The sequence below is a fragment of the Heloderma suspectum genome, chromosome 11, assembly GCF_057233095.1.
Source record: "Heloderma suspectum isolate Gila_16-S chromosome 11, 16-S_ref, whole genome shotgun sequence".
NCBI classification, from domain to species: Eukaryota; Metazoa; Chordata; class Lepidosauria; order Squamata; family Helodermatidae; genus Heloderma; species Heloderma suspectum.
The window spans coordinates 40,230,738-40,247,498 of record NC_139468.1 but is presented as its reverse complement, the minus strand read 5'-3'; the positions used below and the strand labels follow the sequence as shown (position 1 = coordinate 40,247,498).

The following is a 16,761-nucleotide window of genomic DNA, read 5'->3' as shown; positions in this document are numbered from 1 at the left end:
TGTTTATTTCTAGTTCTTACTCTTACACACATGAGGACCCAACTTCCCCTGCTGTGTTTTTGTGTGAGTTCCTGAACTGGGCATGTTTCCTGACTGGAAAGAGGCTTTTCCCAGAGCAGCAGAGATGCAATGGACAGCATCCTTTAAGGACGAGCAGTTCTCCTGGACTGAATAGAGTATTTAGTCAAACCCTGTACTGTTCTTCTCCTATAAGAGTGCTATGGAAAAGCCATACAGGTGTAGGGGTGCACATTCCTCTTTGGAGGATTGTGTATTCCTGCCCCTTCTCCTCCATTTGAACTCCAGTTAGTATAATACTGGACATTGTATATATGTATTTACATCATTTGTAAATGAATGGTGTTCATTTGAAATGAATGGTGAATGGTGTACCTCATTTGCTGGAGTACCCTGAGAAAGCCATCTGAAGAAGGTCTTAGGATCCAGCTAGGTAAATATGTGTACCTGTAGGTAAATAGGTGTACCTCATTTGCTGGAGTACCCTGAGAAAGCCATCTGAAGAAGGTCTTAGGATCCAGCTAGGTAAATATGGGAGGAGGTGATCATTTGTGTAATCTGGCGCTAAGCCATTTAGGGTGCAGTCCTACAGCTGTCTGGGGAATGCTGGGAGTTGCAGGACTTTTTTCTGTCTAAACATGCATAGGATTGTGCCATTAGGGAATTGAACGCTACTGACTTATTACACTGAAGTAACTGCTCATGAAAATTTACCTTCCAAAGGATAGGTAACAGGCAGTGTTCTTTTCCTCCAAACCTAGATGAACTTCAAACGGGTAGGCTGAAAGATCTGGCCATGATTTTGCTCCCTTGAAACCTCCACTTTTCTAGCAAATGTTCTGAACAAGGCATAATGCTTGTTCTATCCAAGAATGGGCTCTTAAAAAATGTGTCTCAGCTTATGCTATAATGAGCATGAATCTTCTTAAGCAACATAAATAGCGCTTAGTTGCATTCTGAAGTCCATTATGCTCAGATTTATTAGGGTTTTTTTTAAGGATGTTGATCATACCACACACAGGCTTCTAGGGCAAACGTGGGTGGAAATGGAGCCTGTGATTTGGTATTGTTTGCAGTTCCACATCAAGGCAAAGTACATTTCAAGCCCAGGAATACAATATTGATTTTGTGTGAAGGAAGTCAGCAACCCGGGGACCCAATCAAGGAGAAACAAAAATTAAATACCAGAATTGATTGGCTGCCCTCGCCAAGATGACTGTGATACTTAGATGGTAATAAATCAAGCCAAAAAGATTGAGTTAGGGTGAGGTCAAGAGGAGCAAACAGGATCATAAAATAATAATCAAGATGACTGGGGGTTTTATGTTAATAATGACTTGTCTAAATATGTTCTGCTTTGGTATCTTTGCCAGTAGGAGATTTCATTGCACAGAGCGGTGTGTGTGTGCATGTGTTCAACTCTCGGTAGATAGCATCTTCTGGGAAGCCGCAACTGTGAATCAGAGAAATCTGATCCTGAAAACAAGCACCTTGACATTGCTTCCCAGTTTAGGGTGAAATCCTGCATGCACATTGGCATAAAAATGGTTGTCAGTGAGCAAAAGGAGCCTAAAATGTGACAATGGTCATCTCCAGTATGGGGTCCTTTGAACCCACAAAGGCTCCTGCTCCAGATAGATGCCAGGCTCAGATCAATGGTCAACATTTGATACCTTCATTTAGGATCATGGTGTTACAGGACCCTAGTACAAGTCAATTCTCTTAACAGTGTGAGTGTCAGGACCTTGAAGAAAATTGAACCTTGACAGCGGAACAATCGATAGAAACACTCCAGACCAGTAAGAATTAAATAGAATCATAGAATAGTAGGGTTGGAAGGGGCCTACAAGGTCATCAAGTCCATATTACGTCAAGTCTTGCTGTGCTTCATCAGAGTGCAGTTAAGTCAAAAAGGTTATTCCCTTCCAAATTTACTCAATATAGGGCTTCACACACATGATTTCAGTAACCCTTACAACAACCTTGTGAGGAATCTAGGAAGCTGCCTTATACTGAGTCAGACCGTTGGTCCAGGCAGGAGTTTCTCCAGCCCTACCTAGAGATGCCGGGGATTGAACCTGGGGCTTTCTGCATGCAAAGCATGTACTCTACTGCTGAGCCATGGTCCTTTGTTTTTTTCTTGGTTGTTTACGATGGGGAGACCTGAGGCTGTGAGAGAGTTGTTTGTCACCCCAATTAGCTTGTGGTCAAGGTGAGGTTTGACCAGGGGTTGTCTTGGCTGGCAGCTCTGTCTTCTGGGAGTTGCAGATGGTATTCTGGACTAGATGGGCCCTTGGTCAGATTGACATGGCAGTTCTTGTACGTGGGGAAAAATTATTGGCCACCTATCACTGAATGCATATTAAACTGTGGCCTCTTGATCCAATTCCTCCATTTTCTGTTCTTCTAGCACTACATGGCCCTCTGGCTCATGTCACTACCCAGCTGTTAACAGAATGCTGAAGTTTTTTTAGGGAACAACAACAGCAACAAGGATACCCACTGCTTAGCTCATAATTTATGATTCCCAATTACTAGTTAATTTCTGCTACAAATTATCTCAGATTAAAATAGTTTCTATTTAGAAATGAACAACAGTGAAAAATCAAACCCCAGAGATTTGTCTTCTGTTTTTAATAAAAAAAATGTCTCTTATTTGATTGGTATACCTGTCATTTAGGATGCTTGCTCCTTCATCATAAAAATGAAGTGCTGGAATCCTACCATGCTGGGAAGGCTCGACAGCCTTATGTTAATATGTGCTTTTAATTAGCTTTTTTGTATACAAGTAAAAACCGAACAGTCCCAGGAGGAAGAAGATCTGATATGGTTTTATTTAAGGGCATAGAGCTTTTTTCAATATTTTCTTTTTATTGAAGGCGGCAAGCTTCAGTCAGTTTACATTTGCCCATTTCTCTTTACAAGGATATTTTTTTTTCCTTGCCTCAGAAGCTTCCTGTCAGAGAGGACTCTGAAACTTGCCTGTTCTTTACTGCTCCACACTGTGGAGACAGTGAGATTCGAAAGTTGAGGGCCCTTGGCAAGCCTCTGCTCCCACCACAGTTTTCGCCCATCAGGAGCTAAGAAATTAAAATGAATTTAATTGGTAGTGGCCAATTTCAGTTACTGGGGCTGTGAGTTAAGGATACACCTTGTTTATTTGCAGGGCTGGGGGGACTATTTTGGTTTTGATGTGTTATCTTAACAGGTTATGAAAAAGAGCAGGTTATGAAAAAGAAAATGATTAAATATGGCCTCCTGACAGAGTGGTAGCTAACATTACATGCAATTTTACACTCCTTTAATTATCTCAAAAAGGTACCTGATTTGAGATTTGGCTAATATGGATATTTCTTCAACTTACACCTGCTATTTAACCAATGAACAGTGCAATCCTATACATATACTATATATAATATACTCAGAAGTAAGTCCCATTAAGTTTGAATGAGGCTTACACCCAGGTCACTGCCCATAGGATTGTAGCCTAACTGAAAGTCAACTAAATAAATTCCTGGATCAGTTGGTAGCCCTTCGTTTGGGAGTAGTTACCTGTTGTCTGGAGCATAAGAGGACTCAATTGCGTCAAAACAGGCCATGCAGGACTTGGAAGCCGCAGCCTTAGAATCTATCTTCTGATGCAGAACCACCACTTCAGAAAATGTGAAGTGTGCCTATTTATAGAGCACTGTAATGCATTTTACAGAGTAACATAAGGAAAGAAGATGGGAGGCCTACCCCATGGAGTGTACGCTCTAAATTCGGATTTGTTGTTCTTGTTGGTATTAACATTTATATACTGCCTTATTTGCTAAAAAGCCATCAAGGCGGTGTAAAACAATTTAAAACAATAAAACCTTAACAATAAAAAAGAGCATAAAAACAGTAAAACATTAAAATTTCATAATTTAAAAGGCTAAATTAAAGATGTGTCATCACAAATAGTGATGCAAGCAACAAAAGTAGGGAGGGAAAAGAGTGGTGAGGGGAAAGAGGGGTGAATGTGAACCTAGGTGGTGGTAGCTGTGTGTATTTGAGCTTTGTTTCAGTTTCGTGGTGGGGTGGGGTGGGGTGAGGACTAAGGTGGTTAACTTAAAGGCTTTATGTGGAAATGTGGATTTCTTACCTGACATTTGTACTATACATCTACACCTGGTGTGTACTTTTAAAATCCTCCTTACCACTCTGCAGTTGTTAAGGACCAAATTGCCCAGGGAGCTCATGCCAAGGCCACTTGAATGCCTATATGGGCCCTTAATTGACTCCCTAATTGGTTTAACTTACTGGTAAAGAAATAGTTCTCATCAGCATCTGGTAATAAACAGGGGGTGCTATCATGCCTTAACATATGAGCTTTAAAAGGGTATTTGGCTGGACACTGGTGGGGCAGGTACTGGACTAGGTAGACTTTTATCTAATCCAAAAGCTATTTACTGTGTGTGTGTTTTAGTATGTCTGTATTTTAACTTTATGCTCGTTTTTTTATATTGTTGTAAACCATCTAAGAATCAATTTTTATGAAGAGCAGAGTATAAATGATTTTAAATAAATAAATATGATACTTGATTTGTTGGGTACTAGTGGGTTGTGTCACCCATATTTTCTGTGACTTGCAGCAGTCATGTGTTTTGAGCATGAGTTTTAATATATAAGAGAGAGGGAGGGAAGCTTTTACAGAGTAATGATCCACCTTTTCTCCCCCTTTCATTGTCCGTTTCTAGCTATGCTGTGACTGTTCAGGAATCGTACGCACACCCTTTTGATCAGATCTATTATACGAGATGTACGGATATCCTGAACTGGTTCAAGTGCACTCGACACAGGTAAGTGGCAATCGGAAGATATTTCAAACCTTCCTCTGCCGTTTCATCTTCTCGGTATAACCGTCTTTTTATCTAAGCCTTGGTGAGGCTATCAAGGTGCTGAGGATAAATATAGAACTCTCTGTGCCAGAGTTCTCCTGCAAAATTAAAGAGACTGAAAATGGATTTTTCAGGAGAAAATGTTGATATTTTGAAAACGTGACCAATTTGGCGCTGTAAATTTTAAAATTAATTTTAGGGGAGTTTGCAATAAAATAGGAGCAGCCATGAAAATGAGAGGTGTGTTTGCACAGCCCTCACTTCTAGCTTCTTTCTTTCTTTCTTTCTTTCTTTCTTTCTTTCTTTCTTTCTTTCCATTTTTGTTTAAAATAAAATGGCTAAACCCAAAAGTAATACAATTGTAGCTAACCTGAGGTTGACAATGACCTCAGGTTGAATAACCTGAGATTCCTGAGGTTCAGCCGGTTCAGATTCCAGCTGAACTTCAGGAAAAACTTCCTGACAGAGCAATATGGCAACAGAACCGATTACCTAGGGAGGTGGTGGGCTCTCCCACACTGGAGGCATTCAAGATGAGGCTGGACAGCCATCTGTCAAGGATGCTTTGACTTGGATTCCTGCACTGAGCAGGGGGTTGGACTCGATGGTCTTATAGGCCCCTTCCAACCCTACTATACTATGATTCTATGTGACATGATTCACACATGTGCATACATCACTCAGTTTCTTTACAAATCAAGTGGACACTCTGGATGACTGCAGCTGACAGTGTGAATCATGGGCTCCAATGAAAACCATTGTGTTTTGGGGTAATATCATTTGATACTGCAGTCATCTGAATGGTGAACATTCATTTATGAATCAGTTCTGAGATAAAACAGACTAGGAAGGGTGTTGTGTAATTATTCATAATTAAGTCTACTGCTCTGACTAAAAGTGTTGTCAGGGTTGTGTTTATTAATATGGAACTGGTACTGGCCACAGGTTGAGAATAAGGTAGAGGGATGTTTTGTTTTGCTTTTTAAAAACATGCTTCTAGTCCTTAGGCTACAAAGCCTGAGGATGTCTGTGAAGATCTTGGAAGCTGGAAGGTGGTACATATGAGCAATCAGAGTTTCCAGGGTTGGGTGTATAGTTCTCATGACTAGCAGAAGTAGAATAAAATATTCAAATTGGAAGAATGCATGCAGATTGCAGAATTCTGAGCACAGAATTTAGAAGGGTGGTTACTGGAACAGCACTATACAGCACTGGCAAGGGCGATGATAAAGTGATATTAATAAAAATATTCTTCAAAAGTATATCATTAGTATGACTTCATGGACCAGTTAATATCATCTGCTATGGGTAGCTGCTATTTCTCATATTCTGGTTCCTACATCATAGCAAAAGTAATATTTTTAACTGAAAACCACATGGGTTGGACAGATAACATGGTTCCTTCTGACACCAATGCCATGGTATCTAGCCAATTAGTTGGGACTCCCCTTTGATGCTGGGGTACTGAGGGCTAAAAAAATGCCACGCTTTGCCTGGTGGTAAAAACTGTCTTGGAGTGTGCTAGAGAATTGTCATTGTATTTTGTACAACATGTCAAACTGCTGTTTATTAGTGAGCTGCATGTTCAGAGACAAAAGATTTTGATTTTTGCTCTCTGTCATATACATACACACACACACACGCACACGCACACACACAGAAATCTGATTAGAGTATAGAGCCCGAGTTGCATTGTAGGATTCAAAATTTGTATTGATCCTCTTAAATATCAAAAACCTTTGCACATTTTAAAGTAATTATTGGACATACCCAACCTTGCAGTAACATAACACAAATAGAATTCTAACTGTAGGCATTGATTTCCAATGGTGTTTTTCTGTCCTGCAATTTAGAATAAGTTATAAAACGGCATATCGGAGGGGACTGAGGACGATGTATCGGCGACGATCCCAGTGCTGCCCGGGATATTATGAAAGCGGAGACTTCTGCATCCGTATGTATATGAGGTTTGCTGCTTTTTGGAAGAAGGTGGTGCTGGCATGGGACCATTTGATACAGTTGCTGTCCAACTTGCAGACGTGTGGATTGCAATTTTAATCATGGCTCACATTCCTGCCCAGGCAGCAAGAAAAGTAGACTGTGCAAATGACATGGTTTATGCTGGCACCACCGGGCCAGCACTGCTGGACGCTCAGGAGGGGAGAGTGGCTTTGTCCATGATGTCTCTTCCAGCTGAGCAAGGTGCAGCGTCTCGGGGAACCCAGCTAGAGTAGTGGAACAATGAGGGAAATGGAGCTTGTTAGACTAGCTGTCTGGGGGATTCTGGCAGTTGTAATCCAACACATTTGGAGGGTACCAGGGTGGGGAAGGCCGGACTAGGGTAATACAGGTTTTGGGACAGCTTCCCAGAACAGCAGGATGCTGATCTCCCAATGCCCAATGGAATAATTATATCCAGCTGAGTTTCCCAGTTAATACTTTCCTGTGGTGTGGAACCTGAGAATTGCAGCAGGTTTGCAGAACGTGTCACATGCCCCCCCCCCCCGGTGATTCTAGTTCTGGTGGTGGCTCTAGAGGCACAAAACGTGAGCAGGTTCTGCTATTGAAGAGGTCTGGGATCTGCATGTGTCAAATCTGAAAAACTGAGTGAGGAAAGTTCATGTTTCCGGAGAGATTTCCGTATCTGGGTGAGTTTCTTCATGAGGTGTATGTCATGAGGTGTGTATCAGCCCTTCTGAGCAGTTCTTTTGGGGCCTCAGGACTCCACTTCTAGACTCTTTTTAAGGTGCCATTTGGGCTGATATTTTAGTGATAACGTCTCTCTGACACAACCCACACAGTTATTTCAGTGTTGCCTCAGAAGATACTCATTTTAATATTTTTGGACTCTGCTTGAAATAACAAGTGTGAGATTTGCATCCCAGGGAATTGCAAGTATTACAGAGAGAGCCTCCCGTAAATAGCACATTAAAATGTGGTTTGAAAATTGCTTTTCATAGAATTAATAGTTGGTTATGCTGCCACAATTCCCAGGCCTGTTTTCCTGATAAGGAATGATGGATGCTTCATGCTGGAAATGGTTCACTTAAATGTAGCAAAGTCAGTCGGACAGCAGTTGCATGCTTGAGTTATGTGGCTAATTATATAGCTAAGTACATGCATACAGTCATTTTAAATTCTCAGGGTTGCCAACTCCTGTGACTTTGTCTTGTTTCTTTTTAAAGGCGTGTTCTTAAAGCTTCAGTGTTTTTTTTTAAATAAAAGATTCTGGTCCTCATGGTTGTGAAAGCAAAGTTTCTAAAAACTCACTGCTGTATATATTGGAGATTCTGACATTAAAAGCCAGCTGCTTCCCTCCCATTTCTGACTTGTGGAACTATCACGTTGACACCTCTAAAATAAGATAAATAAAATGCTCTACATTTCAGTCTCTACCAGTGTAATATGCACTTGGTAATTTATAACCAGAAAGGTCTTGTTTATCTCCTGCCTCTCCCCAGCTACGTACAGTCAATTCCTGTATTTCTGAAAGCAGATACTTCCATTTCTGTGACCTCCAGGGGAATAGAACTCCTTTCTCACATGCCTGCTTGGCTCCCACAGAGCCTCCTGGGGTTCTTCCAGGGTGTGACGCTTGGCCTCCCCCATAAACACAGGAGAAACCCACAGGAGGAATCTCTGCTGTTATCTCTAGTCTGACTCTGAGATCAGAGATAACCGCGGGGATGTGGGCAGTGAGAGATTCAGCCAGTGCTAGGAAGAATGGATGTTTTTCCTGGAGCTTGTGACATTGCTTTGTGCAGCACATGGGGGCACTAGGCACTGTGCAAAGCCAGGGACTTGTCTGGCGCTGGTGGGAGGGGGCGCCATCAGAGCCCCCTTCTCCTTGCCAAGAGAGGCACAGAACTCTGCCTCTCCCAGTAGGGGGGAAGGCTAAAAAAGGACATCCATGGCCATGGCCATGAATGTTATCTGGCCCATGGATGGGCTAGTGGGGAGCAATCCACCCCACTCTCTGCAAGATCATTCTGTACCCCTGGTCTACTCTGGTGGGCAGTCCTCTCCAGGGTTTCTGGCAGAGATCTTTGACATTGCAGAGATCTTCTTTAATAAATTTGGAGATGGTAGGGATTGAACCTGGGGCCCCTGTGTGCAAAAGTTGTGTTGTGCCATTAAGACCCAAAGCAGACATGAGTTAACTGCATGAATCCACATTTGGATTGTGGGGCTAAAAAGTTGCTCTCTCTCTCTGCTATGGCACAAAAATGCCTCTCTGAAGCTGCTGTTTGCACCAATGGAGGCTTCTCTTGAAATGCTAATAGCTTCAGAGAGGCAATGCTCAGTACTGTGGAGAGGAGAGAGTTCAACTTCTCTCCCCCAACCCCATCCTGAGGCTGCTCAGGCTCCCCCAGGGCTGCTATTTACGTGCACATTCATTCAGTGAATGCAATTAACATCACATCTGCTATGGGTCCCAACTTACTCTTGCAGGAGGGAGCTGATGTCCAGATCAGAAGTTCCATTATGAGGAGGATGGCTGATTGGAAAAGGTGTAGCTGCTTCACTCAACCTTGTAAAACCATTTTTGTTGGTGCTATCTGGAGTTAATAGTGTGTGGCGAGGGGAGAGCACATTTCATGGAGTGTGTAATGATCAAAAGCACAACTTCTAAAAAGTTTTATTTTTAAGTTGTAGATTAAAGGCTAATTGGTTCTTCTTTCATTAATAGTACCCTTGATTTCTTGCAAAAGTTTTTAAAAAGGCTTTCTAATTAAGCATGACACATTTGGACTAGCAAGAACTGCATTTTTAAATCTCTGTTAACAACGCTCTTTCTGGGCTTGACTGAATGAAACTGGCATTCCTTGCTGTTGGTTTCTGATTTTATCCCCCGCCCCCCATAACATTCTATAAATGAGGTAGTGTGATTGCACAGTAAAAAATCTGGAAGCACCATTTGTAGAGATATGATGATCTGGGGTAAAAAATGGGGTAGGGTGGGGAGAACGGAAATAATTGCGGGAAACCCCCATTTTTCCCTAGGGACTCTGGGGAAGACTGGGTTATACCAAGAGCATCTGCAATGATTTCACAATAGATTGCTTTTGTCTTCTCTGCTCTTATGGATTAGGTTTCACCCCCACCCCCAAGCTGGCTGGACTGAAGGAGTCTATCTGAAACCTTTAACTTTCATAGTCAAATGCTACATATCAAGGTTGCAAAGAAGTTGTTGAATGCTACAACCTCTTCACAACCACCACGTACTCCTTTTTGGACCCGGTCATTTTTCAACTGTGTCTGTGGTTAAGGTAGATATACTGCTCTTGGGACAATGTTCTTGCATTATGGATGAGTGTTCCCCCCACTATTACAGGGAGACCATCAATCTCATTTTACTATGACATGATGGATGTGAGTTGGTGGCCAGAGGAAGAAGAGTTCAGTGAATGAAAGTACTTGCTAGCTGAGCCACAAAAAAATTGAAACTGGGAACTGAAGAGATCTGGAGAGAGGATGTCCCCTTCATGTCTCCTGAATGGGAGATCTCAAGTAATCACTAGTCTTGTCACTTGTACCATTAACCACAAACTTGGAAAAATGCATTACTTTGCTTCCCCACCCCTATTTCTTTAATATTTCCAGTATGCATGTCAGAGAATATCCAGTATTAAGGATTGATGTTTTGGACTAATGCTTGATCTAATCTCTTTTCCATGTATTAATACTGTGCACTGTGTGTTTGGACGCTGTGAGATGTATATTGTGAAGATGGACGTTCTTTGGAAGGACAATCCATTCTTGGTAGAATGGAACAGACTAATACAGAAAGCTGCAAAGTCCTTGTGATTTCCTAGGAAGAGGAGGGCTGCTGAAAAATGCTTGCTCAGCGTTGAGTTGCTGAGCTGCTTAGGCAACAGAGGGGGCGTCTCCCCTGCAGTCTTAAATAGGTTAAACCTCCGCTCCCTCCTTGGAACCTTGGGAACTACAGTTTTGTGAGAGAAGCTAATTCATTATTGTGTTCCTTGGATACAGCATGATGAAAGGGGCCAGGATTTGCCTCTGCTGCTGGGTAATGTCTGTAAGAGTCCTAACACAATTTTCTTTGCTTACAAGTAGCTAGTGTGTGTGTGGGGAGGGGGGCGGCGGAGGAGGATTGAACTGAATTGGGGGGGTGTTCCAGCAGTTGGGGGAGAGAGACTTAACTCTTCGCCTCCCATCACAGACCGGCAACGATCTGTTCTGTGAGTGGCAAGGAAAACAGGCAAAATAGTGCGCCCCACTCCTTTTTACAAAAAAGCCCTTTTGGTGGCTTTTTCCACTACCACCAGGTGGAAATCTCCCCCCCCCCCCGCCCGCTCTGGCTGCCTTCATCAAACCAGTCTTAAAACTCCCTGGGTCTCTGGTATCTACTTCAGGTAATGTGGGGGTTGGCTATTAGATGTGGGGTGGGTAAGTCAAAAAGAAACGAGACCACAAAGTTTCAAATAACAGTTAATTTTTTTACTGAAGAAAAGTGTAAATAGGAAAAAGGTTTAAAATTTGAATGGACTCACACACACACACACACACACACGCATGCACAAAAGCATATGAGCAATAGTGTAATAAACAAACCAGGGATCAATGCATCCGTCTAACTTCAGTAGACTGTCCCTGTTTTATCTAGGTCCCTTACCTAAGCAATATCTTACTATCATTGGTCCAGGTCTCTCAACCAGTTCTCTAGTTCCAGCAGCTCTCTCCTTCTTTTCTCTATGGCCCTGGGCTTTCTTTCCTTCCTTCTCTGCAATCCTGCCTTTTTGCCATAGGCTTTTTTCTCTTAAAATTGGTTTTATCTCTCCCCAACTCTAATCAGGATAGTTTCTTGCTCATATTTGCAAACTAAGTTTTTTTTTCCTCTGTTAACCTCCCCACCCCCTTCCTCTGACTTTGTGTTGAACTTTTTCATCTCCTGGTTTCCTGAGCAAACTTCCTGACCTCTAATGGAGGGAGCAATCCTATGGCCGCTAGTCAGCAGCTAGACGGCCATAGGATGTGTGGTTTTCCGGGAACTGACCTCAGAGCCTGCGCTCCTGGTCAGTTCCCAGAGAACCGACCTTCCCAGAGAACCGACCTTGCAGGCAGTGTGGAACAACCCTGTACCCCACGCTTGGAAGAGGAGCACAGAGCAGTCAAAACAGAGCATTCTGGGGGATGTTCCAGAGCGGGGAAGGCGGAAATGCTGGTACGACACATCCTATGGGTCGTCCGGCAGCCTCCTCCCCTGCTCTGCCTTCCTGTGGCTAGACAGCCGAAATCGGCTGTCTAGGTACAAATGCAGGGCAGGAGAAGCGTGGAGGGAATGATCCCCTATGTGCTTCTCCTGCCCTGCACTGGATAGGCGGTCGCCTCTGAGTTCGGAGGCGGCTGCCTATCCCCATAGGATTGCTCCCTAAACTTTTGATCTCTAAACTATTAACCTTTTGGCTGAAAATGATTAGCACACACGCAAAAAAGATTTAACCCCATAATATCCTAAAACCAAACTAAATATAGAAACAGCAGACAATTTTGTCCCTTCATACCTCCGTACCATGTCTATGATTTTAATAAGAGGCCTGCCCCCCAAAGCTACATTTGGCTGGGGAGAAGGCAGGGACCCACAGTGTACCTGTCTTTCTACATCCTTCCCCCCACACTGCAGAAATAGCAGTTTTGAGGAGGGTACAATTTTGATTGGGGAAATATGTCAGAAAGGGTGACCGCACACATACCTGGAACTGCTTTTTAAGCAAAGGAAAAGATACCAGGAAATTTCATTACAGCTTTCTCCCACATTGTGTCTAGTCAGGCCCTAAGGTTCCCAGTTTTTGAAAAATGCTCATCTTCTCCTAGGCCAATCTTCCCCAATGTGGGTACCTTGAGCTGTTTTAGATTACAACTCCCATCAATCCTGACCATTGGCCATGCTGACTGGGGCTAATGGGAGTTGTAGTTCAGAACATCTGGAGGATTACAACATCCGCTTTGGGGAAGGCTGTTTCGGGCACAGGAGCCGAGGTAGAGTGGGAAGGCAGAGCCAGGGGACTGGTTTTCGGCATGCTGATACCAGGGGTGCTTCTAGACAGAGGGTTTGGAGGGCTACTACTCAGAAGGCATTGTGTAGCAGTTCCATCTTTTTTTTTCCTTAACAAATTTTCTGAAATAAGTAAAAAGATGGAAGAAAACACAGGAGGCTTACAAGTGGAAGATAACAACTTCTTGAACCCTCCCATCCCATTCTTGAATGAGACAGGGCAATGCTACAGTAAAAACCTCAGTTGGAAGCACCCCAGGTGAAACCACCATGACCTCTTCTACTGACTGGACCAGGATAATTATAATGATTTGGAAACACTAGATGTCTGCTACTTACTTCTGTGCATCCAGCAAGACTGCAACCCATTGCTTTACACACACCACTGTACAGAATTCCCTCTTCCTGAATGTGGATGCCTGCCAGGGAGAGGTCGTGCTTTCTGGAAGTAATGTGCCTTGTCACTTTCTCTCTGTTCTCCAGCTACGTCTATCCATGATGCTGCCTTCTCTAAGGCCGTCTTTCAAAACACGCTACACAAGATGGGCACTAAGTCCACACATGAGTATGATTTAGTGTATTTGGTTTGCTAAGGCAAGCCTTTTGGCAAAGCAAATGCATAAATTGCAGATACATCTTCTCCTCTGCTCTTTCCCCTTTGCACCTACCACTCACCCTGTTTTTAAAGGCTTTTTAAAATTATTTAGACTAGATTAGAGCCCAGGATAGCTTTTTGATTTCTTCCTTGATGCTTTTAAAAAAGAAAACATCCTGTAGGTCTTTTGTTGTGTGTTGCCCTTTGAACAGAGACACTAATTGAAGATCTCCCTTCTTTAAAAAAAACATGTGCAGGAAGGAAAGAGCCTCCAATTTACCAAGTGGACCTTTTTTTGTTCAGAGGACCAAGTCTTTGTTCAGTCTGTCCTTTTTAATCTTTGTACATGTAGGTTTGTCTAAAGCATCTACAGGGCAGCAGTAGCCGGCTTTGTGCTGGGCAGCGGAAGTGGCAAAGATCCAAGCACTGAGGAAAAGTGGGGAAATGGCCTGTTAGGAAATATTTTGATTCTCTTCCCCCGCCCCTCCAAAAAAGGTACTGTGTATAAATTAGGGAGAAAGTCCTAGTTCACTGACAGAGCACATGTTTTGTATGCAGAAGGCCCTTGTTCAGTCCCTGGCATCCCCAGGTAGAATTGAGAATGGCTCCTGCCTGAAATAATGGAGTTCCCACCAGTCAGTATGGATGCTGTTGAGCCAGATGGACCTATTACTTGGTATAATGGAGCTTTTAATATTCCTATGTCTCAGTGGTAGAGCCCCTGCATGCAGGAGATCCCAGGCTCCATCTCTGCCATCTCCAGGTAGGTCTAGGAAAAACTGTCTGAAAACCTGGAGAGCCACTGGCAGTCAGACTAAAAGGTAGCTTTCTGTGCACCTGTGTATGTGTTAATCAGGAGGCAGTTGCCCAGACTCAAGGGCTTGAGCTGGCAACCTTTGTGGCCTGTGGCAGAGTCCTAACCAGGTGCACTACCTGGGACTCTCTGGACATAGACCTCAGAGCTCTCTTCAAGCACAGAAGGGAAGACGGGTTTGCAACATCAGTCCCTGTGATTTCGCAGGCAGATGGAAGCCCTCAGCTGTTAAAAAAAAAAAGATGTCTGGCCTTCAGCCCCTGTTCTGTCCATGGCACAACACCTTCTGCACTTTGAGTATTGCTTAAGTGCTAGTTTGGGCTTAAGCCTCCAGCACCGGCCTTAGTGGACTCTGGGTTAGAGAGCATAATTCATGGTCAGGATATGGGCATGGCCACTCTCCACCCCAGCCTTGGCCTTGACAGTTTTAACCCACCCTGTAGCCTGCTCTCCCTGCACAGCTGCATCCTGGAGATGAAGTGTGTGAAGGAAGATGCTCGTAATGGTCTCTTAAAACAGAGCCAGTGTGGTGTAGTGGCAAGAGTGTTAGACTAGGAGCTGGGAGATCCGGGTTCTAGTCCCCACTCGGCCATGGAAGCTCACTGGGTGACTTTGGGCCAGTCACACACTCTCAGCCCAACCCATCTCACAGGGTTGTTGTTGTGAGGATAAAATGGAGAGGACGAGGATAATGTAAGCCGCCTTGGGTTCCTTGCAAGAGGAAGAAAGGCGGGGTATAAATGCAATAAATAAATAATAGTAAATAATAATAATAATAATAATAATAATAATAATAATAATAAAAAAACAGGAGAGATTTGGGGCAGGAAGATGCCATAGGAAGACTCCTTGGTACAGTGCTAAGGAGGCTGTGCTTCCAGCTTCTTTTCTGCTTGATAATCAGAAAGCACAGAGCAAGCCAGGAAGGGCTACTTTGCCTCATCTGGGCACTCCACCTTTGCTTGAAGGAGCTAGGGAGAGAGAGGCACAGCAGGAAGCAGCGTCCTATATCCTAATAGCAAACTCATTCTGAATGTGGATCTTTAAACAGCCAGAACAGCACCACCCGTGCAGCAGAGAGCAGCATCAGCAGGCGTGGGGGAACCCTATTTGCAGAAGAACCAAAAAACTTTGCGGGGATCCCCTAAAACAGCCCAATGAGGACTGAACATTCTCTGTGGCTGTGGAATGCTGGCTGACTGTTGGAGGGGGGATGGAATGGACTATCCTGGAAAAGGGTTTGGCTGACTGGAACCCCGAATAGGAGTACTCCACACTGTGACATTTTGCTGCAGATGCCAGTTGTGCTGTTGAATTTCCCAGCTCCGCTACTGTGTGCCTGTTCAGAGACCATCCCAACCCTTGAATAGCTACTTTGGCCATCTACACATTGATCCCCAATGTTGCTATGCTGTATATAGATCCCCTTCCTCCACCTGAAGTAGGGAAGGTGGGATAAGTAATGATTTATTTGGGTTAAGAAAATCCCAAGGGAAGAGTGTCAATGAAGCCATATGGCTTAATTGTTAAACATCTGGACCGTCAAAATAGCAATTTTGCAAGCTTCCCGCCATCTGCATGAATTGAATTTCCTTGCCGTTTGGGGAATAGGTTGCTACGATATAGTGACACAACAGTCAAGTATACTTCTGACTTGAAAAGCAAAAGAAGATAGAGCTTCACTGGTCATATAAAAATTGCATGTATGTGGGAAATGCCAAGCCAGCAGTTCTGGAATTTCTGTATCATATTTTCTCCCCACAATCCTTAGGAAATATTTGGAGGTGGAAAGGCAAGACTATTGATCCTAGAATAAATGTTTTTCAGCATTTTAGAACTTTACAACGATATAGTTAAATGAGTTTAAAACATTTTTAATTGAAAAATGTTACTTCCTGGAGAAGTGCCCATTAAGAGCTTTCATCATTGCTTTTGTGAAGAAAATGTGTCTCTTTATATGACAATCAGCATTCTCTGTACCAACAATGCTGCTTAAATTAAGAGAAACAATGCATTTCATTATCTAGAATCATTTCTATCATGCAAAATAAGTTCCTGGGCTCCCTAGGTGAGTTCATAAAACTGTTTTGTGACTAAAGCAATTAACTGGCTCTTGGGTAAAAAAAGGTAAAGGTGTCCCGAACCAGTCGTGTCTGACTCTAGGGTGTGGTGCTCATCTCCATTTCTAAACCGAAGAGCCAGCGCTGTCCGAAGACGCTTCCGTGGTCATGTGGCCGGCATGACTGAACACCGAGGTGCACGGAACGCTGTTACCTTTCCCGCCGAAGCGGTACCTATTTATCTTACTTGCAATTTCTTGCTTTAGAACTGCTAGGTTGGCAGGAGCTGGGACTGAAGACGGGAGCTCACTCCGTCACGCAGCACTCGGGTCTCGAACTGCTGTCCTGCCGACCTTCCGGTCTGCAGTTCAGCGTCTTAACCACTAAGCCACCGC

The 16,761-nt window shown here is 43.5% G+C and overlaps 1 protein-coding gene across 2 annotated transcripts in view; it reads left to right on the top strand.

Moving 5' to 3' along the window:
- MEGF11 (multiple EGF like domains 11) overlaps positions 1-16,761 on the top strand; it is a 432,367-nt gene that overhangs the window by 120,261 nt on the left and 295,345 nt on the right. For both annotated transcript variants that reach the window (XM_084817481.1, XM_084817482.1), the window contains exons 4-5: positions 4,740-4,841; positions 6,734-6,834. In XM_084817481.1, coding sequence (XP_084673607.1) covers positions 4,740-4,841; positions 6,734-6,834 — 203 coding nt within the window. The remainder of the gene's footprint in view (positions 1-4,739; positions 4,842-6,733; positions 6,835-16,761) is intronic.